The 25,630-nt window shown below is 41.1% G+C and overlaps 1 protein-coding gene across 8 annotated transcripts in view; it reads left to right on the plus strand.

Annotated features, from left to right (window-relative positions):
* Positions 1-1,316: 1,316 nt before the first annotated feature.
* Positions 1,317-25,630, plus strand: part of Fn1 (fibronectin 1) — a 70,399-nt gene continuing 46,085 nt past the window's right edge. For 7 of the 8 annotated variants that reach the window (XM_004626584.3, XM_012513691.2, XM_004626585.3 and 4 more), the window contains exons 1-15: positions 1,317-1,648; positions 2,656-2,784; positions 3,694-3,831; positions 5,232-5,363; positions 6,558-6,695; positions 8,806-8,964; positions 10,312-10,506; positions 11,253-11,432; positions 11,997-12,173; positions 14,267-14,419; positions 15,640-15,768; positions 17,835-17,978; positions 22,382-22,503; positions 24,774-24,951; positions 25,130-25,306. In XM_004626584.3, the coding sequence (XP_004626641.1) occupies positions 1,501-1,648; positions 2,656-2,784; positions 3,694-3,831; positions 5,232-5,363; positions 6,558-6,695; positions 8,806-8,964; positions 10,312-10,506; positions 11,253-11,432; positions 11,997-12,173; positions 14,267-14,419; positions 15,640-15,768; positions 17,835-17,978; positions 22,382-22,503; positions 24,774-24,951; positions 25,130-25,306 (2,299 nt within the window). In that variant the 5' untranslated portion in view covers positions 1,317-1,500. The remainder of the gene's footprint in view (positions 1,649-2,655; positions 2,785-3,693; positions 3,832-5,231; positions 5,364-6,557; positions 6,696-8,805; positions 8,965-10,311; positions 10,507-11,252; positions 11,433-11,996; positions 12,174-14,266; positions 14,420-15,639; positions 15,769-17,834; positions 17,979-22,381; positions 22,504-24,773; positions 24,952-25,129; positions 25,307-25,630) is intronic. The other variant, XM_004626589.3, reaches the window with a different exon arrangement.

Genomic DNA, 25,630 nt, shown 5'->3' on the forward strand with positions numbered 1-25,630 from the left:
CAAAACTTTTGCCTGTGTTTGCCTGAAAAGGACCAGAGTGAAGAGCTAAGTGCTAGCGACTCCTTGGGTCCCCATTCTGAGTTTAGAGGGAAAGACAGGGGGATATTAAATAGGAATTGTCCAAGTTCTTGGAGCAAATAACAATAGCAAAGTCAGAAGTCTGGCCGCAGGGGCGGGAGGAGTGCGCAATTCTGCAAGGAGACTCGCGTCTTGGAAAAATAAATGCCAAATAAAGGCAGGGTGAGGGCTGTAGAAGATTTCGACTATAAAAGAGGGACACCCTCTCCCCCGGCTTTTCGTGATTAAAAAATCCTGTTTTGTGTGTAAATGGGACAGCTAACATGGTAAGACCTGAAGCTTTCTCCCTCTCCACAGCCGGTCCGACCTTGCAGTTCTCAGGGCGCTCACTACTGACTGCCCTTCCAATGGAAAGGGCATCCCATCCCCAGGAAAGGAAGACTTTCCTGCATATTTGAAAAAGGAAACTTGTCCTTTGAAAAAAATATTTGTTCTTCGAATTTTCCCCAGATCTGCAAACTGTCCGGAAGAACTCGTGGTACGTAGCAGCACTCCTTAATTAAAGGATGACTTTTCGCCTTGGGTCCCCCCTGTCCCAGCTGATCCTTCCCAGAACTGGGCAGGTACAGCTCGCCCAAGACAGAAGTCTGAACGGGATGCAGTGAAGCCACAGAAAGGGGGCCCTGAGCAGGCACACGTCGGACCCAAGACCGGCAGAGGCGCTCAGCCGGCCGCGCCCTGGGAACGCGGAGTCTGGGTTCCTACAGCTGCAAGGTGGTGACTGCATTATGGGTTTTCCTCCCCACAAAACACTCTCCTGCGAGCACGGATCTTTTTCAGAGGTGACGCAATGTCCTCAAACACCCCCAGCCCCCAAGTTAAAACATAAAAAGGTAAAGGGAGGGGAGGCTTGCAGTTCCTCCGCCATACGCAACTCCACCCCTCCCTTCCCTCGCCGCCAGCCCAGCCCCTGCACAGACGCTTCCCATCCCTTCCCCCAACCTCCAAGAAAGTTTGACGACCGCAGAGGAAACCGAAAAAAAGTTCTCCTGCCCCAGGCCTGGCGGGCGATCAGCATCTCTTTTGTTCGGGGCGAACCCACAGCGCCCCGTGACGTCACCCGCGCCCGGGCCAATCGGCTAGCGGTCGCCCGGGCCCGCGGCTGCGGCGGGAAGGGGGCGCCCCTCCTCCCCGAGTCCCGGCCTTGCGGGGGGCGGGCGGCTCCGGCCCATATAAGCCCGGCTCCCCGGGCTCGGCCGCCCGCGCCCTCGGAGCTGCACGGGGGAGGAGAGGGAGTCCCGGCGCCGGCGGGGAAGGAGGGACCTGCAGCCACAACTTCTCTGGCCCTCTCCATCCCATCTGTCCCTCTACCTGTCCCCTTCCCCAGAGACCTGGGAAGGGCTTTACTCGCGGGCTGCAGAGGGAACCGGACTTGGTGCCGCTAGCCTCCGGGTAGGGCGGCTGACCCGCCACCGACTCAACATGCTCAGGGGTCCGGGGCCCGGGCTGCTGCTGCTGGCCGCCCTGTGCCTGGGGATAGGGGTGCCGCCCACCGGGGCCTCGAAGAGCAAGAGGCAGGCTCAGCAGATCGTGCAGCCGCAGTCCCCGGTGACTGTCAGTCAGAGCAAGCGTGAGTACCGCCCGCGGGCTGGCGCCGGGAGGGGACCCGAAAGCCAGCTAAAGTTGCCGCTGAAGTTTTGCGCGCGCGCGCACGCGGGTGTGTGCATGTAAGTGTATGAGTGCGCTTTGAAAAAAAACTGAAGAGAATGTAGTTGTGGACACAGATCTTGGTTTGTGCTCGCCGATTCGTAGGAGGGCTTAGGAGGACATAAGGCGCTGGAAGATAGGGCTGGGGTGTCCCCCAGTGTCCTCCTGGATTCTATTCGTTCAGGTTGACCCTTGAAGGAAACTAACTTCGCCTTTAAAAAGAAAAATGTTTGCCTGTAAATTCTCCGTCTGGGATTAGTGTGGTCCCTAACTGCACTGTATTTTCTTTGTTACTAAATTATTGGTTAAATATGTTCAAAATGGGGGTGGGAAAAAGATGGCTGATAGCTGTGCTGAAAAAAAATGTAATTGGTCTAGATTATTTGGGGCGCCCTCGGGATGCTTCACTGAGAACAGAAGTTGAAATTCCTCTTCCAGTTTTTTACATAACCCTACCCCTTTTCCTTTGGCTAAAAGGAAACTTTAAAGTTGTTCTTGACTTATTTTTCCATAAGTATTGAAGTCCTGAGTGTTTTAAAATGTAATTTTAATCATCTGCTTTTCAAAAATGCTTCCACTTTAATACTGGCCAGATGGAAATGACATCGTTGTATACCATTCGGTGAGAGTGAGAGAGAGAGAGACAGAGACAGAGACAGAGAGACAGAGAGAAAGAGAGAAAGAGAAACAGAGACAAGAAAGAAAGAAAAAAACCCTAAATATCCACTGACATAAAATGAGTTTAAATCTTTTGGAAAACTAGTTTCCATATCTATATTTTAGTAGAATATTTGTTTTAATCTCATGGTATTCTGGGGATTATTTTTTGTGTATGGTGCTCAGACTTGTCAATTCAGTTGTGCAAGAAAATTCCATAATTTTTTTTAAAAAGACGAAAATGTAATAACTTTTTCCTTCAATTATTTACAGCTGGTTGCTATGACAACGGAAAACACTATCAGATAAACCAACAATGGGAGCGCACCTACCTAGGCAATGCCTTGGTCTGTACCTGTTATGGAGGGAGCCGAGGTTTTAACTGTGAAAGTAAACCTGAACGTAAGTGTCTTGGACTCTGATCATTAATATCTTTTAATAGACAAACCTGTGCTTGTTAATTAGACTTGGTATTGAGTATAGATCCAGATGCCATTGTTCTAGTGGAATTACCTGTTATGCCTTCTTTATAAACATTTGATAACTTTATATTTGCTTTACACGCAATACTTTTACCTTTAAAACAACACAAACGTATTCCAAACTAGTTTACAGAACATTTCCATTTATTTATTTGTCTGTTTTACTTTCCTAAAGTTTTGATGAAGAAAATGAAAGATTTTTGTGTGTGGCTCAAAGAAATTGATTATGAGAGCCAGATTTTTAAGAAAGTAATCTCAGGTCTTTCTCTGGGTTACAAGACGGTGAGGCAATTTGCCAGCCGCTGTTCAATGGAACACTATGAACACTTCAAAGTTCTCACACTTTTAGGATCATTAATACTTCTTCCAAACTATATAGAAATTCCTTCAAAGAAGAACTGATGAGCTTAACATGGAAAAGCTTGGTAGGGTTAACAAGGGTCAGGCTGGTGGGAGGAGGGGATCTGGGAAGTGTTTGCTTTCTCTGTGAACCTTGGCTTGACTTCTAGAGTCAAAGATTAAAATTTGAAACAATCTGGCTGGTCACGAGGTGGCACTTTACGTGGCACTTTAGATGCCTTTTTCCTAAGAATTCTTTACAATAGAAGCTAATTTCTAGAAAACTTAAGAACTTGTGAAAAAGGCAGAAACTGAGGTCTCATGAAGGCCAAAAGTAAAACTGTAGCTCTGAACTGTTTTTTACCTCCAGTTGTGTCACACCACTTACTCATAGAAGAGAAATGTGGGTTTTCCTTTGCCTGGATTTGTGGACTAGGAAAGCTTTTATTTGCGTTTGTGAGGGTCACATGGATTTTTTTTCTCCCCTCAGCTGAAGAGACTTGCTTTGACAAATATACCGGGAACACGTACCGAGTGGGTGATACTTACGAGCGCCCTAAAGATTCTATGATCTGGGACTGCACCTGCATTGGGGCTGGGCGCGGGAGAATAAGTTGCACCATTGCAAGTAAGGAAGACATGATGGAAAATGATGATAAAATATCGTGCATAGGAATTTATAACCATCAGTATCATTTGTGTTATCCATAACTGGATATTCCTCACTTTGGGGGTACCCCTGGTGATCAGTTACTCATATGTGATCATTCAACTGATTCTTGGGGTTCTATAAGATGGATCTGAACCCTGGTGGTGGATCTGCTTAACCTGTGTAGATCTCTAGTATGTGCATGCATGTGTGTCCATAATATGACCAAGAAGACTTCTTGGGATCCATTTCAGTCAGATGGGCTTCAAATAGTTACTTATTTCAAATTACTTGGGCCTCTTCAGGCCAGACTGACTGTACCGGGGATTGAACTCAGGACCTTGCACTTGCTAGGCAAGCACTTATTCTACTGAGCTATCTCCCCAGCCCTTGAGTTGTTCAGTGAATCAGTTGTGTTCTTGCGCTTGCTAGGCAAGGGCTTATTCTACTGAGCTATCTCCCCAGCCCCTGCTGTCTGCTCTTCTTGTTTGCAACTAGAGATCTTTTGCATCTCACAACTAGAGATCTTTTGCATCTCATTTGTGACCAATAGGTTATACCCAGGAAACTGATCTTTTTTTTTTTTTTCCCCAGAGATAATGTGCCCAGATTTTGTACAAGGAACTCTAGGGACTAGGCTAAATCTCACCAATTGTAGCATAATTAAGGCAAATCTTTCCAGTATGATTCACTGGGTTACCAGAATTTTCTATTAATATAGCTTTTTTTGCTTCTTTCCAAAAGAACCAGTTAGTCCCTTGTGAATAGACCCAATCAACTTTCCCCATACTTAATGTTAGGATTTTTCCAAGGTTATTAGCAAATCTCCAGAGTCAGTGGTGAACAATGTTTTCAATGTGGTAGATGATTCTGCCTTAGGGCTACTAAGTTGAACAGCCCAGAAAAGCACCAGGATTCCCATATGCAATATGTGTCCATGCTTGCTTTCCACCACAGTGACCTTTCTATCTTAGGATAAAATATGGGCTCTTCATACTCCTGAAAATTGGAATGGTTTGCCCAATGCAGTCCTTTCATCGAAGTGTTCTCAGGAGCAAACTCCTATGACATGAGCAGAGTTCATGGCTGCCATCCTTCCTTTTCTACTTTAGACCTAGTTTCCTGTGATCTCTCAGGGTCTAAGGGAATGAGCCCTTCTTTGTCATTCACAATTCTCTGCAGGTTCCCATTGTTTTTGAAGCAAAATTTTTAATTGAATTGACTGGCAATGACCAGCTCTATTAACTTTCTGTCTGGTAGTAAAACTATTCTCTGGTTCACTTTCTCCAATACAAGTCTTTCTGCAATATGGCAGGTAGAACATGAAACTTATTTCCCATAAATTCTTTCTCTTAACATTTGCCTTTTGTCCTAAATAGACCGCTGCCATGAGGGGGATCAGTCCTACAAGATCGGAGACACCTGGAGGAGGCCGCATGAGACTGGGGGTTACATGTTGGAGTGTGTGTGCCTGGGCAATGGGAAAGGCGAATGGACCTGCAAGCCGATAGGTGTGTGGCCTCGGGAGCCCGGGGGGAGAGGGATGCACAGCTGGGAGTGGGCTTGGCCCCAAATCACAGTGACATGGACAAGAGCGCTGAGTTCCAACTTAAACAAAAATTAGCAAAATGGACTTTTTTTCTCAAATACTGAAATGTTCAGTGATTTAAAGTCTTTGAAAAATCAGATCACAAAGTACTTACTACAAATGGAAGTCTTAATTTGCTTCCAAACCACAAACCAGAGTTGACAGATTTAGGAAAAATCCTGTTCATTAGTCTATATCAGATCCCAGATTCCCTCTTGGTCAAGACATACACTATTTAAAAGACAAAAATGACACTTTAAACACATTTCTTTGTGATAATACACTGGACCAAAACCAAAAGTGGCATGTGCTTTGTTACACCTTGATAATTTCTTTATGAAATAAAAATGCTGGAGCTTCTTTTTTCTCTTAATCCTCAGTTGAGCTCTGTGAGGTCCACATCTAAAAGTTTTTTGGGGCTAGCCAGATAGCTCAGTGGACTAAGTGTGCCGGGCCGGGCCCCGCCCCCAGGGCATGCTGAGACAGTGATGGAGACTGGGTGTGGTGGTGCCTACCTGTAATCCCAGTGCTTGGGAGGCTGAACACAGGAGGATCACTTAGGAATCTGATGCGTGTAGTGAGACCCTGTAGCCCCTGTACTAAAATACAAAATAAATAAATAAGCAAAAGTTTTTTGTTCTGCTTAGTTACTGTTCTCTGATTCAAAGATTTTTATTTTATTTTAGGTGTATTTTTACAGAGATCCAAATTTTGCATAGTTTTCTTAACAATTTTATTTGGGCCATTTATAGTTTGTAATTGGTTTCAATCATAATAAAGATTGGAATTTTGTGTATCTGATCTGTGACAAACCAGACACGTACTTTTTTTTTTCCACTTTAAATGCTGGTGGGCAGCTTGGAATTGGCTGAAAATATGTAGTCGGTGTACTCATTAGAAGGACAGGATCTGTGCCTGCCAGCTCAGCGTGGGCTTCCTTTCTCTTTGGCTATTTAGTGTGTGTTTAGTTGCAGGGTGTGCCTTTCTTTCTGAACAGAGTGCCACTTAAAAAAATGTGGCTGGATTTTTGCTTACATACTATGCTTTAAATTATAGGAGGCAGCATAATTCAGAATAACTTTTTTTTTCCCTGTTCTTCTTCCAAATTTTTTTACAGCTGAGAAATGTTTCGATCATGCCGCGGGGACTTCCTATGTTGTTGGGGAGACCTGGGAAAAGCCCTATCAAGGCTGGATGATGGTGGACTGTACCTGTCTGGGAGAAGGCAGTGGACGCATCACTTGTACCTCTAGAAGTATGTTCTAGATCTGTATGTGGATGATTAGACCAGATATGGCTTTCTGGATTCCTAGAGAGAATTGCACTCATATGCTACTTAGAACACACTCAGTACACGAGTGTGCTTTGATAATTTTTGTGTCAGGAGAAATTCCTTCACTCTGCTTTAGTTTAATAGAGCCTTAGGTTATCAACTACTAAAGAGGAATCTTAGTGTTCACTCAAATGCCCAGTGTGTCACTGACTTAAGTTCAGTTGCCCATGTGTAGTTGGGTAATCATAATTAACATTGAGATGTGTTTTGAATATTATCACGAGCAAATAATCACTAAAACAGCATGCAACTATATCTTGGCAGCTATTGATGTGGATGTAATGAGCTCTAAAGATGTGGTATTTCCATCTATGTTGAAAGTTTAAATAAAGGCAAAACTGATGGAAATAAAAAGCATCTATTCCATAGATGATGGCTTTTACCTAAAGCTGCCAAAGCTAATTCTGTGAAAAAGTTGGTCTCAGGCATCCTTATACTCTTTCTAAGACTGTCTTAAAGTCTTAATTACTGCCTTTTGTTTCAAGCCTCTTTTTGTCCAATTACAAGCTAACCACAACTCTAGAGCGTGGAACACCCATTACTATTGTTGTAAATGAATTTAAACTGAAATCTAAATATCCTGAAGCTATTTTGTTTATCTAGCTTAAAATAGTTAACTAGATTTAAATACGCTTCCAAATTCAAATTCTTTGCTAACAACACAAAAGAAATATTATGAAAAATAGTAAGGGTTCTGGGCAAATATTTCTCATAAACTTACTGGCTCATGAGATCTTTTGTATTGAAAGTGTTAAGATCATTAGACTTTAAGAACTTGGGAGCAGTATTTGACTTAAGACAAATCGGAAGTCTAATTCAAACTCCTTAAGCATTTCTGGAGCAGCTGGGAAAAGTTCCTTAAAGAAAGGTCACTTACTGCATGAAGTTTTATAAGCATGGGTGCCATTTAGGGTGAAATAGGGAGGCAAAAGTATGTTGGACGTTACCTCAGGCTTGAAAGAGTACTTAGTAGGTCTGAGAGATGAGGAAGGTTTATATGTATTTATCACCTACAGGGCACAATATTAGGTGGTTCAGGTGAGATACTGCAGTAGTGTGGTGGAGGCTCAGGAGGTGATGCACTATTAGCTGAAGACTTGGGTGAGAATCTCTAATTAGCAAGAGTGCCTTGATTCAATCTGCATTCTTATGGCGGACTGATATATTTGTGTGTTCCTACATCAACTCCTAAATTATAGTTTCTGTAACCCAGCCATTGCACTAATTCACAAATAAATCAGATCCATAAATCTATAAATTATAAACCTATATAAATCTATTATCAATTTATAATCAAATTGCAGTACATGGACAGAACTGGATTACAATTTAAACAATGTATTAGCCAGACAGTTGAATACATAGACTAATAGTGCAATTACCAATGATCATTCTTACGTGCCTAATGTCAGCTTGAGCAATTTTTTAAAAAAGACCCTTTTGTTAGTGATTTTTAAATAGGTGTCTTGGGATAGGGTGAGAAAAAAGATCATTTTAATCAAAGAAATAGTATTCTGAATTTTCTTGTACCTAACAAATGAAAACAAAAGCATTACAGTGTTTTCTTAGAGTTGGGACAACTGGTAGAGGCCATTTGGAACCTGCATGTGTGTCCTTATTGTTTCTAGTGCTCTAAACAAAGTTCCCTATTGAAAGATGAGCCAAAGATAGGTATTACTACGAGGAAGGCTGGAAGGTCCAAGGGGAAGAAAAAAAGAATAGCACATGTCAGAAAAGGGATTTGATTAGAACAAGAGCATAAAAAGTTTAAAGCAAAATCAGTGAAAAGATGATGAACAAGTTTTGTCAGAGAGATGGAATGAGGTGAAACCACATAGTTCCCTCTCCACAGTAACAAATGTAACCCCATCTCTAGAAGTTTAATATCTGTAAGGGCCAGAACTGAACATGAACATGTTATCAAAAGTGGGCTTCCAAGCATGAAACTACTATACTACTTTCTTAGGTTTGGAATGGCTACTTGGCAGTCTCAACCATACTGATGTATTTAAATGCTTCCTTTCTGAAATAGACAGATGCAACGACCAGGACACCAGGACATCCTACAGGATTGGAGACACCTGGAGCAAGAAGGATAACCGAGGAAACCTGCTGCAGTGCATCTGCACAGGCAACGGCCGCGGGGAGTGGAAATGCGAGAGACACACTTCTCTACAGACCACGTCCACGGGTGAGGCCCGGGCTAGGGGGCCGGAGGGGAAAGCGGCTCGGGAAATACGTCCTTGGGTCATCGCTCTCCTTTCATGAGGATTTTCATCTAATATGCTATGATCATTTATAGATTTTAGTCATTAAAGCTTTTTAATGCGTAGTTTTAAATTTTGGAGAAAAAAGTGAAAGTGGATCTTGGAGAGAGGAAGGCAGACTTCTAAAAGATAGTAGAAAGCAAGGGTGTAGCTCAGTGGTACTGAGTAGATGGTGTGCTCCAGGCTCTGATTCCACCCTCACCATCAAAGCAACCAATAATAAAAGTTTTTAAAGTTTAATCATTTCTGGTATAAAAAAGGTTTTTGCATCATGGACATTTTTTATGCAAGCCTAAAGAAAGACATGTGGCTGTAATGGCTAGGGCTGGCCAGATAGCTCAGTGGATTGAAGCACCTGCATAGGCAGACACAGGAACTGGGGTTCGATTCCCAGCATGCCATGCCGGCCCCGCCCCCAGGTTGTGCTGAGATGGCCAATGCGACTGGGTGTGCTGTCTCACACCTATAATCCCAGTGTTTGCGAGGCTGAAAGCAGGAGGATCACTATGAGTCTGATCCATATAGTGAGACCCTGTAGACTCTGTACTAAATATATAAAGTTAAAAAAAAAAAAAAAAAAAAACTGTGGCTGTGATGGGTGTGTCCTTCTGCTATTATCCTTAGTATGTTTCCATCAACTTTTTACTACACAAATGTGTTGGCATTGTTACTTATCCTTTTATCAATCAGTCACTTATTGAACTAAAAATAATAATTTTTCTCCTTTTGATGAGTTTTTATCCTGACCTAACACTTAGGAATGTGAAGAAGATTAGATTTGATGGTATCTTTGAGTTACTTAATCATAATAAAATTGCTGCTGGTCCCCCTGATCTCCCCCAAAATTACAAATATCAACCTACTAAATAGATAAAAGGGGTCCTTGGAAATTAAATGGGGGTAAACACTTAATAAATGTGAGCTATTTTGTTAATATTACTCAGAGTATAATGAAAAACTTTCATTGTCCAAAAGAATTTGAGAAACATTGAGTTAAAAAATATATAACTTGCTGTATAGGTCTTTTACATTCCTTTGTACAGTGACTTTCAAGGTGAAGTGTATGGAGATGAGCCGGTTCTCCAGTGTCTGTGGCCCTGAGATTCTTCCTCTGGGAAATATTTTAGGGTTTTAATGGCCAATAGCACTTAGCTACCAGACTCAGACTCCCTGCCCATGTAGCCTCCGTTCTGACTCTGAGGTGGGTCCTGGGCTTTAGGAGCTGCCAGGTGTCTTTCCAGTGTGGTGACTTTCATTTCTCACAACCTTAGGATCCGGTGGTCCCTTCACAGACATCCGAACAGCCATTTACCAGCCCCAGCCTCACCCCCAGCCTGCTCCTTATGGTCACTGTGTCACAGACAGTGGCGTGGTCTACTCTGTGGGGATGCAGTGGCTGAAGACACAAGGGAATAAACAAATGCTCTGCACCTGCCTGGGCAATGGCGTCAGCTGCCAGGAGACAGGTTCGTGTTCTCTCCTTGTAAGCTAGTGCTGGAAACTTTGACTTTTAGTTTTTATATGGCACTGCATTCATTTACAACACATATAAAGCAGTACAATAAGAAAAACTTAGCATCATGGCACCCCGTGATGATATTCAAGGGTGGATGTGATATATTTCCTTCTAATCTTTTTGATCTGTGTGTTTTCCTTCCAATTGTGGGGATCAAACTGCTATGCACTACGTTTATTTGTTTAAAATGCTACTACAAAGAAAGCTGCTTTCTGAAGAGTTAATCATTCATATTTTATACTTTAAAGCTCAAATTTTAATAACATTGTGACACAACCATCTTTCAGTGGCCTGATGTATCTCTCCTGGGTTATAAACTGGGTGACAACTATAGCAATAATAAATTGGAACATTTTACAAAAGAGATCTCCTTCGCTAGAACAGCATCATGCATTATTTTTGCTGGCACAGACGTCGTCATCCATACTCCTCTAGCATCCTTGAACAATATCCTTAATTTATACGTATCAATTAGCTTTACAAATAGAGAAACTGATAGCAAAACTCAGATCCCATCCATGGCAGGCACGGCTTCCTGAGTAATGTATTTTGACTGAAGTTAACCAGATGACCATTGCTATGCCCGATGTTTTCCTTCGAGGGTGTAAACGCAGTCTCTCATAAGGTACAGATAAGCAGCTGCTGGTGGGACATAAAGCACTGTATTAACTGAGACTCTTTGGATTGTGTGTGTAGCTGTGACACAAACGTATGGTGGCAATTCAAATGGGGAGCCATGTGTCTTACCGTTCACCTACAACGGGAGGACTTTCTACTCCTGCACCTCCGAAGGGCGACAGGACGGACATCTTTGGTGCAGCACAACTTCGAATTATGAGCAGGACAAGAAATATTCCTTCTGTACAGACCATACTGGTAAGTGTCTTGGGGCCAGCAGAGCAGTGAAGAAAACCGACTTTACTCGCGAGCATTCTGACCACTAATGTGAGGCTTCACAAGGAACATCACTTTGGATCTGTCTGGAACCAGGAAACATGAAGCCAACTTAATAGTTGAGGGCTTTTCCATGTTCCCCAGTACTCCTGGGAAATGACTCCAAGGCAAGAGTCCTCTAAGGTCATTTATTTTGATACACAGAGATGGCGATGTGATTAGAGATGACTGGTATATGGAAGTCAGTAGGGTGGGCATCAGGGTGCCTTCACTTATCTTCTAGATAAAACTATTATTCAAGCTATCATTTAATCTTTTGCATTTTTCTTTGAGTTGGGAAATGAGTACAAATAACAAATTTATTGAAGGATAAAGGTGAATATGCAAAAAATCTTTGAACTCTGTTACCAGGCATCTTTCATCCTGAAAGAGTAAGAATTGCTCATAGGAACCTCACTCTGAGAATCTCACTGTAGGTCATTTCCTTGTATGTGAGGAAGTTCGACTGTAATCATTTTGTTCTTATTTGTGTGTTGCCCCGGGCAGTTTTGGTTCAGACTCGAGGTGGAAATTCTAATGGTGCCCTGTGCCACTTCCCCTTCCTGTACAACAACCACAATTACACCGACTGTACCTCTGAGGGCAGAAGAGATAATATGAAGTGGTGTGGGACCACGCAGAACTATGATGCTGATCAGAAGTTTGGATTCTGCCCCATGGCTGGTAAGATGGGACTGACCCTCTGAGTGGCTTGGGTGCACAGTCACTTGGAGCAGAGCCCAAGGCTCGTGTCCTCTTCGCTCTTATTAGGACAGTTTGGGAAGCAAAACTATATATGCATATGTGTGTGTATAATAAATGTTATATACATGAGAGATGAGAAGATATACGTGTAATTATATACTTCAAAAATTCCATTGGTGTGCTTGGTTGAGCAACATACATACTAAAAATCCTATTGGCATAATTTAATGCTCCAAATACACAAATACAATTTTAAAATATATTTTAAACACACACACACACACACACACAAGATTTGCAAATACAAATTTGCAAATACAAATTTGCAAAGCTCTGTGTTTTGTAAGTGTAAAACCGAGTGCATTTTGGGTGGCTGCCCTTCCAGACCTACAGTGCTGACATGTGACTTTGGTTTGCCTGGCACAAGCTCCCCGACACTTAGTACATATGGAAGCAACCAAATCAAGTCAGAAAATCTGATTTTTGACAAGTACGGATTTTTTTTTTAAATCTCCAGTTTATATAAACAGAGAAAGGGGAAACCAGTGCATTTTACTTATTTTCAAATTGTAATAATTTCGTGGAGTACATCTGATTTTCCAGTTGTAGAATCGAGCCAGGAACCTGTGCACTGTGCAGTATGATGCATGTGAGAGGCACGGAAATGGCTTACCCCTTTATTTCTCACATTTCAAACAAAGATAATAATGGTTTTAAAAGGAAAATTCACTTTTGCTTGCAATTCTATACCAAATGCAATATTTTCTTCTGAACTAGAAAAAAACTGAAATGAACAAAAGTTACAAGGAAGTAGTGAATCCAGGCTTCAAGAACAATATGAACCTCATGAGTGAATGTGTAGCTACTGTCTTAGTTTAGCATTCCCTAGCCCTCCCTGTAATTGTTTCCTACAACGTACTTCACCTTTGGGACCTGGAAGACTCTGTGGTTTTGGAATTCTATACTTTTGCCTTGCAAACCTTAGATACCTTGGAGGCCCACAGGCTTCTTTCAAAATGAGAGTTTCTATCTATCTATCTATCTATCTATCTATCTATCTATCTATCTATCTATCTATCTATTGTGTGTGTATGCACGTACATTGGTGCTATTAGAGATTGGACCTTTATAATGAGCTACATCTCCAAACCTCTTTCTTTGTGTGCATCTTTTGAAACAGGATGGTGCTGTGCACTTCAGGCTGGCCTTGAGCTCACTTCATATCCCAGGGTGGTCTCCATCTTGTCACGATCTTTTGGCCTCAGCATCCCAGAATGCTGGGATTAACAGGAGTGTGCTATGACACCTGGCTCCATCCCTTTCTTATTTTTAATTGTTTTGCTAAGTTATCTAGCCTGGAGTTGAACTCAAGATCTTCCTTCGTCAGGAAGGAAGATGAGATTAAAGGAACCAGCTCCTATACCTGTCTTATCACTTAAGACTTGAAAGGATGCTTTCCTCTGGCCACTGTAGAAAGAATAGTTTTCAGGGGAGCAGGAATGGATGCTGAGAGAAGGGAGGGTGACATTAGAGGTCCAGGCTTGATATGGTGATAATTAGAGCCAGGAAAGCAATCCTGGGTATGGAGAGAGAAGGGCTCTGTAAACTCAAAAGGTAGAGACACCTGGAAGAGCCAAAAGAATGAGTTTGGGAAGTTCTGAAAAGAGTGATCCAGGATACCTCCAGTGGTTACTTACAAGAACATGAAGATGAAGGGATGAAAAGTGAGCTGGGGAGAAAATCTGTTTCAAACAGGTTCACTTTGAGTTTAATTTGAGACATTCAAGGGCAAAGATTAGGAGAATCTTGAGCTCCAGTGACATCCAGGTAGAGAAGACAAGCACAGGAGCCCTTGTCAGAAAGTGACAGTGGGAGCACAGCCTGGTTACAGGTGAGCAGGAGCCACAGGAATCACAGGAAAAGTGTCCCCAGAAAGGGATCAGTCAGGGTGCAGGTGCCCCAGACATGAGATTTTAGAATGGCCAGACTGGGCTGATAATATAATAGCACATGCAGACCTGTCAGATACTGTGGGCACCTACCAAATGCATTTCATTTCTGTTTCCAAACAGCGCATGAAGAAATCTGCACAACCAATGAAGGGGTCATGTATCGCATTGGGGACCAGTGGGATAAACAGCATGACATGGGCCACATGATGCGGTGCACATGTGTGGGGAATGGTCGTGGGGAATGGACATGTGTCGCCTACTCCCAGCTCCGAGGTATGCTGTCTTGCCTTTGAACATGTGTGAAAAATCAAGTAGGGCAGAGAAACAGGCTCTCATGTAAAAACCTACACTGTGCCAAAAGCGGAGAGAGACTTCTGCAGTGCCAATTTATTAGGCTGTGTTCTGGGGAAGGTTATCATTTTGGGCAGCCAGTTAAGAAAAGCTGGCATAGGAATTCTGAGGCTCTGAAACAGGATATGAGGACTGAGGCTAAGCCAGAAAGGTGGCTTCAAAGGCAGCACAAACATTTGATCCTTTTAGCTTTAGATGATGCTACTGGCTTCATGTCTAGAAAAGATTAGATCATTTCTATAAAGAAAGAAGACGAAATCAGATCTTTGCAGATCCAAATTTAAGAAGACAAATATGTAGGGAGACTTATTTCTTTTGTTCAGACAGTTTTGTCCCATTTGGACCCAGGCATATAATATGAGGAGTTGTTGGTTTGCTAAAGCAATTTAAGTTTTCCATTTCTCTGATTTCAAAAGTAGAACATGGAGCTAATCCCAAGGAGTCCAAGCAGCCAATGTGGATATTGGCCTGAATTTGTTCCTTTTGTGGTATCCAGTGAGAAGCACAATCCAGGAGAAATAGAATTCTATCTGATTTTGCAGAGCCGAAAGGAACCTTAATAAGGTGCAGACCAGCTCCTCACTTAACAGGTGGAGAAGCCGAGGCCCAGAGAGGGAAAGTAATTTTCTCAGTGTCTCTCAGGAGAGTGAGAAGAAAAGTTGACCTAGTTTTTTTTTTCTTTTTTAACTTTGCAAATGTAGATTCCATTTTACTTTTTAAATCTGAATATCCTCCCCACTTGCCATTTCAGAAACCAGACTATACAAGACTGTCCTGTGTGCTGCATAAATATGTTTAATCATCCTACTATTACAAACAGATTGAAGGAAAGCCAGCAACTGACAGAACTTTATAGAAATTAAGATATTTTATTTAAAAATTACTTTTTGCAGGAGGGTAGATTTTTGCCACATATCTTACTTGTACATGCCGTGATCTCCAACATTCACAGGTCTATTAAGAGAAGACTGAAGGGAGGGCGATATTGTATCATTAAGCTTTGGTGGGGGGAGCTTACTTTATGCCAATAAAAAAGGTCCTTTAGTGGAAGGTATTAATAAACAAGTGGGAGATTTTGAAAAGGATGATTTCACTAGTGAAGTTTTAAAAGTTCTTCACCCATCCCTCTGTTTTCTGAACAGATCAGTGCATTGTGGATAACATCACTTACAACGTGAATGATACATTCCACAAGCGACATGAGGAGGGACACATGCTCAACTGTACCTGCTTTGGGCAGGGCAGGGGCCGGTGGAAGTGTGACCCCATTGGTAAATAGTCTCTTCTCCTGGGATAATTCTGGACATCAGGACTGGTTAACCAGTTTTGGGTCAGGAGAGCTGTTGGATGCTACACAACTGAGGGCTCCAGCCTCTGCTCAGCTGTTCCTAGCAAGCTCAGAAGTCTTTTCACTCATCATGAACCTATAGATAATGTTCATTGTGGTAATCATCTGCTTTTTGCTCGATTTGGCTACAAATGGAGGTTTAGTTTGATTGAATGGAGTTGATTTTTGGTTTTGAATCATAAAGTCAGTGCATGTTAGGAAAAGAAAATTTCCTTTACTTACTATGGGATAATGTGGGCAAAGGATTGTGCCAGTAAATACCTCCCTCCAAGACCCTGTATTTTGGGGCGGCCTTTCTTTGACAGCTGAGCAAAGGGTGGAGATTGAGCCCTGAAAGAGCTGTGGTACTAGCTCTCCAAATTTTAATGTAATCCATTAATCCTCCTTTACTGGAACAGGCTGGTCACCCACAGAGAAAACAAACTGATAACATGAGTTTGTTTGATCTGAGATTTTTGCCACAGCTGATAGGGATCCCGAGAGATTTGCTTAGCAACTGCACAGCAGGCATTCATAGTTAATATTTAGTTCATTCATTTACATTTAAATGTGCCCTTCCGAATTTCACAGAAATGTGTATGAAGTGAAATTGCTGCCATGTTTTTCCTCGTTCACTTGAAGTCAGTTGCACCGATATTGGTAAAAACTATCTAATTTTCCCCCACATTAATACTTAGATTATAATATATGCTGAAACCTTAATCTTTACATTTTTATTGAGAAACAACACCTTTTTCAGAAAATTAGATATTTTTCCCAATAGAGGCTTTTTTCCATTACTGATTATCCTGCAAGGTAAAGGGTGTGATCAGCTGTTTTCACTGCCTCTATTTGCGAGGACAGTTACAAATTTCTATTTTCATTTTGAGCATATGTGGTGTCATCAAAATATCTGGTGGATGTTTAAATTTTTTAAAAATTTATCATGGTAAAAGACTTTGTTGCTTTGTTAATCTCCCTCAAAATATTCCCCCTCATGTCAGACAAGCTTAGCATTCCGGTTGCTCTCTGGAGCACTTCTGAAAGAGCTCTTTCTCGGACGTCTTTAGTTGCGCTGTCCTGGCTGCTCTGGGGACAGAACCGATTTGAAACATGTGTGGCAATTTCTGTCCAATTAAAACAATATGGTGTGTCCTCCCCCGCCTTATTCACAGAATCGGGCACTGTCACTTCTGGCTGTTCCCTCAAGTGAAAGTGACCTGGAAAGGTGACTGTTTTTAATTGATTCAGGACATCAGGGCAGCCAGCACAGCACAGCTAAAGATGCTCATGGTTTGATCTCACTGTGCTGTCCTCGCCCTGCCCCCGGGGTGTGCTGAGACTGGGCATGGTGGCACACTCCTGTAATCCGAGCATTTGGGAGGCTGAAAATAGGAGGATCACTACAAGCCTGGTCTTTGTAGTGACGCTGTAGACCCTGTGCTAAATACAGATTAGTTTTTAATTTTTTTTTTTAAAAGGCTGCTCATGAAAAAAGACTTCCAGAACTGCTTCAGAAAAATGGCACAAATAAGGAGATAAGCGTGTTTGAAAGAAGGTAGAATATTTGGAGGGAGACAAATAAGGCAGTGTGTCTTTATTATAATACATTTTTTAAAAAAATTTAAGGGGCCTGCCCGTTAGCTCAGTTGTTTAAGTGACTGCTTAAACAAAGCAACCAGGATGCTGTGGTTCGATCCCCAGATCCGCAAGCCTCACCAGACCTGCCGTGAAGGCATCCTGAGCCAACCAAAAAAAAAAAAAAAATACTTCTGAACTTTTTAGGGGCTGGGGAGATGGCTCAGTGGAATAAGCGTTTCCCTGGCAAGTGCAAGGGTCTCAGTTCAATCCCTGGTTCTGAAAAAAGAAAAAAAAATGAATATTCCTTTTATTTTTCAATACAAACTTGTAATCTTTTAAAAAAAAAAGGGGGGGATTTGTAATCTAGCAAATTGAGTTAGTAGCTTTAAGTCTTCAAGGCTGTTCATCTTTTCTTTATGTATGTTCTAGATCAGTGCCAGGATTCAGAGTCCCGAACATTTTACCAAATCGGAGACTCCTGGGAGAAGTACGTGCATGGCGTCAGGTACCAGTGCTACTGCTATGGCCGCGGCATCGGGGAATGGCACTGCCAGCCTTTGCAGACCTACCCAGGTAAGCAGCTCTTAGCCTGCAGCTGTGTAGGTCACCAGAACAGGGCAGCCCCGGTGCTTGCTAACACTATGAATCCTAACTTGAGGACTCCCTCTGCTTCTGTCCTTTTATCAGATAGCACTCTACAGAAATGAAATGTCTGACTAAAAAGATTTTCCTTTTTTTTTTTTTTTAATGATTTTCCTTTCTCCTCCTCATCAGCTAAAAGGTACAGCATAGATGGCTGTGGAAAGGTACAGGTAGGTGCAGGTGTATAGCTTTGTTTCATACACTATACAACATTCCATTAGGGTAACGCGCTCTGGTTAGTTCTGTCTCACATCTGTCCATGGAAGTAGAAACCTTCAAGGGAATCACTAAGAGTAAAGGATTGAGGTTTTACTTTGTAATTCTTAACAGAGAAAAGAAGCAGCATGACATTGATTCACTCTGTCTTTTCTGTTCTGTTTGGGTCAGACTTATCACTTGTTTGATCATTTGCAATATGGAACAAAGTATCGGGGGCAAAAGTTGAGTAACCTGCTAAACTCTCCGCCTCCACAGTATAAACACACTCTGATGTTCGCTGCTGGGTTTTTCAGGTCATAAAGACATTGTGTAAGACATAAAACATTGTGTAGGTGTTGTTACTTATTTCTGGAATAAAAATTTAAAATAATTTCTGTGATTATAGTAAAATATTGAATTACAAAAGTCTATTTACTAAATATCAGTTATTCGAGTAACTATTGAAGTACGGAGTCTCCTAAACTGGCGCTAACTTTAGATGAGACAGCTAGAGCCTAGAGGCTTCCAAAGAAAGTCATTTTTTGTGTTTGTGATTGCTATTGATGTGGCATTTTGGAACATTATCTTCTGTGTGATTTAGTAATTTTCTTCTCTCTCTCTCTCTCTCTCTCTCTCTCTCTCTCTCTCCTTTTTTGTCTTTTTGCAGCAAGGTCTCGCTATGCAGTTCAAGAGTTCAAGCTTTCCTTGAGCTCACTCTGTAGCCCAGGCTGGTCTCAAACTCACAGCCATCCTCCTTCCTCAGCCTCCCGAGTGCTGGGATTACAGGCGTGCTGATCCTTTCCACATAGCTGTTTGCTAAAAGCATTGAGGGGAACTACAGAGAAAAATCTGGATGGGAAGGAGGTCTCCTGGTTGGAGTTTTGCCTCTTTACTGTGTTCTACCCTGTAGAAAGTGGGTAACAAGAAGGGCACAGTGAACACAGAAGAGAGGTAGGGCAGCAGGGCTGGCCTCTGGTGCTTTTCTGTATGTCTGGATTGCTCGGTAGGTCATGCTTAGCACACAGAGCTTTGAGACTATGGGGAGAAAAAAGGAGCAGCAGATTATTGGTTGTCTCTCAGCCTTGCCCTGTTTGTTCCTTATACAGAGGACTTGGTAGAGTTGCTCAAACTCACAGAAGATAAAAGGCATTTGGTTTGTCAATAAGCAACTAGAAAAGCAAAGACCTCAGCAAATTAGAGGAGGGAAGAAGGGACAGAGTCAAAATGTCAGTGTCAAATTAAATGTTTAATTTCTCCCGAGTTGCTCTTCCTGGATATTACTCATATTTTTAACCTCACTTTAAACTGATTTTCAAAACGTAGATATTGTATATCTTTTTTTTTTTTTTTTTTTCACGGAACAGGGGATTGAACTCAGGTCCTTGCGCTTGCTGGGGAAGCACGTATTCCACTGAGCCATCTCCCTGGCCCCTGTATCATATCTTTTCTTAACTATTGTCTGTTTGAAAATTTATATCAACTAATAGATATTGAAAGGGTTATCAAAATTTTTAACTGAGAATAGCAGCTCACACCTGTACTCCTGGCACTCAGGAGGCTGAGGCAGGAGAACTGTGAGTTGGAGGCCAGCCTGGGCTATATAGTGAGTTTAAACCTGCCCTGCACTCCATAATGGCAAGACCCTGTCTCAAAAGAAAAAAAAAAGTGATTCCAAAATTTTTAACTCTCCTCCATTATGTGTTGGAGTATAGTAATAGGAATTTAATTGATTTAACTAAAAACTGACAGTTCCTTTATTTCCTGGACAAAAATCCCATTGCTGGGCTGTGGAGATAGCTGAGGGGTCTAAGCGCCTGCCTGGCCAAGTGCAAGGACCCAGGTTCAATCCCTGGCACCACATGCCATGCTGACCCCTTTCCTGGCCATGCTGAGCAGGCCAGACTCCAGGCATGGTGGCGCTTGCCTGTAATCTCAGAGCTGGGGAGGCTGATACAGGGGGGTTACCACGAGTCAGAGCTGTGTAGTGAGACCCTGTACCAAATACATTTGTTTAAAAAAAATCCCATTGCTGCTCAGTGAAAGTTTCTTAAAGGCAGAAGGTGGCATAAGGTAAATTTGAAAAAATAGAATTTCAGGCCAGGGCACGAAGTCCTAGAAAGGAAGAGAATCTTTGCCTTTCCTCCTCTGGCTAGAGTAGAGCTATTGCAATAGCTTTTTCTTTTTCCCTCTCTTCTCCTTTGTCACCTTTTTCTTTGTGTCCTTGGGCATAGTGGAAGATGATTAGTCTTAAACATGAAAAGTAAAGGTCTTTTGTGTTGTTTTAACGCTTCACAGACATTTACCCTGGTGAACGTTTTTCTTCAACATCATAATTGATGCACTAAACTAAAATGGGTATCGAATGTCTCAAATCTGAAGAGACTATAGTAGGATTTCTTTAATGGGTCGATATGTAAACAAACTTATGTGGGCTTATCATAAATAATTTAAGGGCATGACATTTCTGTATTTACTGATTCATATTGAAGTACTTTATAGTCACATTTATACAATTGTGCTTGAGTATTTAAGAATTTATATTTTTGAGAATCTTCATGAACAGAAAGGGTTATTCAAGGGGCCAACTGAATTGACTTCTGCCAATCGATTAAAACAAATTTCCAGCATGCTCTATGAAATATATGCCATGTTAGAATGGAAAACTGAAGATTTTGTATATGAAGGTTAATATTCATGTGCCTTGAAAATACATTCACATTAAGTGAAGTTAAGATTAAAAAATATTTGTTAGTCTTTAACCAACTTTGAATTTTTACATGTGGAAGTGAGTGTATTATTCTAGAATTTTAGAGTCCATAGTTTGTCCAGTTCCATATTTGTTCTGCTAGAGATAACTTTGTTTCAAAGAGAACTTAAAAGCTAAGATAATAATTAAATTTGAAAAATCAATACTGTGTATCTTTTCTAAGAGCTTTTGGAAAACTTAAATCTGTTTATCCAGCAAAGTACTTTATTAAATACACAAAATTTTGTTTTGCTTGACCAGTAGGAAATTCTTGGAGAAGTTATCATTAGGAACTCTACCATTTTTAGCAAATTGAACATTGGCATTATGAAGAAGAGGGATTTAGAGAGTGATAGTTTTCTGTTCTATAAACATAGATTTTTCAGTGATGTTTCATTATTTTCCTAAATGGAGCCTACTGTATTAAGAAATTGATTTTTTTTAATTTTGCTTTTTTCTTAAAAACAAAAGAGATAAGTCTGCTTAAAATTTTGTTTTTCACAGCCACACATATTAGGAAGTGGAAATCGTGAATTTTATATACTTCTAATGCCATTTCAGTTGATAACTCCTTTTGAAAAAAAATTGATTTATTAGTAATTTGATAAATGGTTTAATTTTCGGGTATACACTTTGAATAAAAAGTGTAATGATTTATTTTCTCAAGCTGAGAGAATGCTTAGGCTGGTGAGAAATAAAGCCGTGTAATTATTATCTTTGTCTATTTGTCTAAGATTCTACCCTGTTTGGAAATGTGTTTGTTTTACCTCATGTTTCATGCCCTTTGGATTGTTGTTTCTTTCTGGTTTTTGAGACAGGGTCTTGCTATGTAGTTCTCACCTTGAACTCACCTGTATAGCCCAAGTTGGCCTTGAACTCATAGTGATCCTTCTACCTCAGCCTGCTGAGTGCTGGGATTACAGACGTGCACCTCCATGCCCGGCTGTTGTTTCCTTCTTAGATACTGGATTCATTTACAGGGAAAACTTCCATGAATTAGAATTTGCTTTAAAAGAAGGTTAATACAATCAGGATATGAAGTGTGAATGCTGAATTATGCTATTTGCATTAGAGCAGTTCTGCAATTGTTTCACAATTGTTACTATGAAAATAGAGAAGAAAGTAGGCTAAGAAACATTGAAAACATTTTTGTTATAAATAAATTCCATTTGTATTCTCATGTAAAGGACAATAATTATCAGCTGAAAAATGATGTGTTGTACTGATTTTTTTAATGCCAATATGTAAAAGGCTTAACCAAGCCTAGACAATTATAATACTATTTACTGATGAGCAAACTGTCTTTAAAAATAGCTGTCCATGCACATGAAATTTTAAATTAGAGTGAGTGAATAGTCAAGATAACCAAATCCCACATTGTCATTTTCAGGCTCAAGTGGTCCTGTCCAAGTAATCATCACTGAGACCCCCAGCCAGCCCAACTCTCACCCCATCCAGTGGAACGTACCAGAACAGTCACACATCACTCAGTATGTGCTCAGGTGGAGACCTGTAAGTGTTCCCCAAAACCTTGGATACCAGGTCTCCTGATCTTAGCAAATCTTGATGTGTTTTGTTGTCAGTTTCTGCTTTAGAGTCCACCGATCTGATTGTCAGGCAATATTTATCTTTTCTTTGGTGACTAATTAATACATAGTCAATCAAACTGCATATAGATTAGACTTTTGTGATAGAAGAAATTGATCTTTAGGAAGGTTTTATTAGGGGACTTAGAAATGATAGTTTAGTATTATTCTCACCCAATGTAGAATAGAATCAAATTGTTGTGTGCTTTATAGTTGCATTACTACTGGTATTATTTCCGTAGATTAATTGTTTTCCCTTTGATTCTCTGTTTTAAGGAATTGTTTTTCAAACCTTTACTTTTGATTCTTTAAATAAATTTAAATGGAAGGGAGAGAGGTGGTGAAGTGCAGGATAGTTGGGTTATTTACAGAATGAGTTTATGGGACCTGGGAGACAGCTCAGTTGCATAAGTACCTGCTTGGCAAGCACAAGGTCCTGAGTTTGATCCCCGGTACCCACGCCCTCCCACCCCCCCAAAAAGAATGAGTCTATGATTTTATAAGTGTCCAGAAATTAAGGAAAACATACCAAGGAGGATATTGGTCTATTAAGCATTAGTATTAGTTTTTCTTACATTTGCAAACCTGTCCTCTATTAACTCCAAGGCTGACATGATTTGAGAAGCACTATCTTAAACTCAGGAGAAAAATGTCTATTTTAAATAAGACTACTGAACTACAAGTAATTAAAAAAAATTTTGACTGACTGATACATGTGAGTTTAAACTTGACAGGAATAATTTAAGCTGTTATAGTATTTTCCTTCTTTCATCTTCTTCCCTAATCTCCCGGTATACAAAGTAGTCCATTGCAAAACTTGGTATCTGCCAAAACTTGTCAGTGGAATCAGCCTTTTTCCTTTTGATCATCTTTTTTCTCATCCTTACATCTCACTGCCAATGTTATTTTAAACTTGACTCTATAAAGTATTATGTGTGACCACTAGGGGACATTTATAAGCAGATATAAAATGGATATTAAATTGGAAAAATCATCAAAGAGTAGCAGTCATAAATTCCTTGGAAGTGTTTAACAATTAAAATTTTTCAGCCCTTTTCCTCATGTGTGCCACTTGAATTTAATTTCCGGCATTTCTCTTCTGATAGCTCACATTGGATAAAAGTTATCAATAATTTAAAGGGAATTGTAATGACTGACTACAAATTTTCCACAGTGTAGTTGGGTGAAAATTTAAATTTAAAGAGTACTAGGATCATTTTCATTTATCTACAAAATGTAAATAGACACCCGAGCATTTGAATTATTGAGAAGCTAGTTTAGTGGGTCATTTTAAAAATGACTGGGCATGAAAATATATTTTGATACTTAGTATTTAGAATTTTTACACTTAAAAGGATTTCATCTTGTTTGAAGTTAGAGTGTTTCTTCTCCACACATTCTATTACAATGAGTTTTGTGATCTGTGGCATATTAATGAAGCTGGACAGGATATGAAAATGTAAACTGGAAGCAAAAGATGAAATAAACTGAAATTACATTCTTCTATAGTCTTGCCCAAAGTTGGCTAACCATTCCTGATGGGGTAGTTTTTATCCCAGAATGAGACACAAAACCAGAGCACTTGAAACTCTTTTGCAATGACCCCGGAATATGAGTCCCAAAACACTGTTATGCCTTTGGATGTCCCTACAAGACATGAAACTTGAATTGCATCCCACCAAGTTGAAAACTAGAAATATGGCCTTGGCCCATTTTAGAGTGGAACATATCTTTATTCATTATAAAAATGAAAAACAAATGGAAAAGATGAAATTTAGGAACATCATTATGTTACTGATATTGAGTAACCAGCCTCACCAGAGGGTTGGCTCTCAGCACCTGTGGGCCTGCAGCCTCCAGGATGCCACTTTACAAAGGGAGCAATAATACAATTCTCTCTGGGGATGAGGTAAGGGATGAAGACTGGAGATAATTCAGACAAAATGCCAGAGAGCGTACAGAGCACATGGTAAATGATCAATAAATGTTAACTTCTATATACCTATAAATAATAGTAATTATTAATATCAATAAACTCAGCTACTGGTTCCTATACTGATTTCAGTTCCCCATGATTTTCCTCCAGAATGAAGCTGCAGAAGGCTTTCATCCTACTTTAGAGATCACTGAACATTGTCTCTAAATGTTCCTCCTCATAAAGTCTTACATGATATTTTTTTTAATCTAAATTTTCAGAAAAATTCTGTAGGCCATTGGAAGGAAGCTACCATTCCAGGTCACTTGAACTCGTACACCATCAAAGGCCTCACCCCAGGCGTGGTCTATGAGGGCCAGCTCATCAGCTACCAGCAGTATGGCCAGAGAGAGGTGACTCGCTTCGACTTCACCACCAGCGCCAGCACTCCTGTGACCAGTACGTACCCACTCCCTCTGGTCTGCGCCTGCCATTGTTCAACCTTGGGCTGCTTTCCCTCACCTTCTCCATTTGTTTCCTGCCACAAATGGCACCTGCTTTTAAAAATAATAGCACTCAGCAGACAAGGATGGTGAGATCTCTGAAGGCTTGTTTTCTGCTTTCTGTGGCACTCTAGGCAACACCGTGACAGGAGAGTCAACCCCGCTTTCTCCTGTTGTGGCCACTTCAGAATCTGTGACTGAAATCACAGCCAGCAGCTTCGTGGTCTCATGGGTCTCAGCTTCGGACACTGTATCTGGATTCCGGGTGGAGTATGAGCTGAGTGAGGAGGGAGATGAACCGCAGTACCTGGGTGAGCTGGCTGTGGGGCTCTGAACGGGTTTGGAAGAGCTGTTGGAGGAAGACAACCAGGCAGGAGGTCTCTGGAGCTAATCCACAGCCCCCATGGAACACAGCTTCCTTCAGTAAAAGGAAGGGAGGACCTGACCCTTTATAGAACTGATAGGTTCCCCTGAGCACCCTCACCTTGTCCTGCTCTGGATGTGAGGTGCTCTATTCATCTACCTAGGCAGAGGCCCTTGTAACAAAAGCTACTGTTTTCATGGAGCTAATTGGCAGGATAAAGAAGTGAGGCTGATCGATGACAGCTTTTAAAGATGCTCAGGACCTTCCTGTT

Source organism: Octodon degus, unplaced genomic scaffold, assembly GCF_000260255.1.
Source record: "Octodon degus isolate 3935 unplaced genomic scaffold, OctDeg1.0 scaffold00016, whole genome shotgun sequence".
Lineage (NCBI taxonomy): Eukaryota > Metazoa > Chordata > Mammalia > Rodentia > Octodontidae > Octodon > Octodon degus.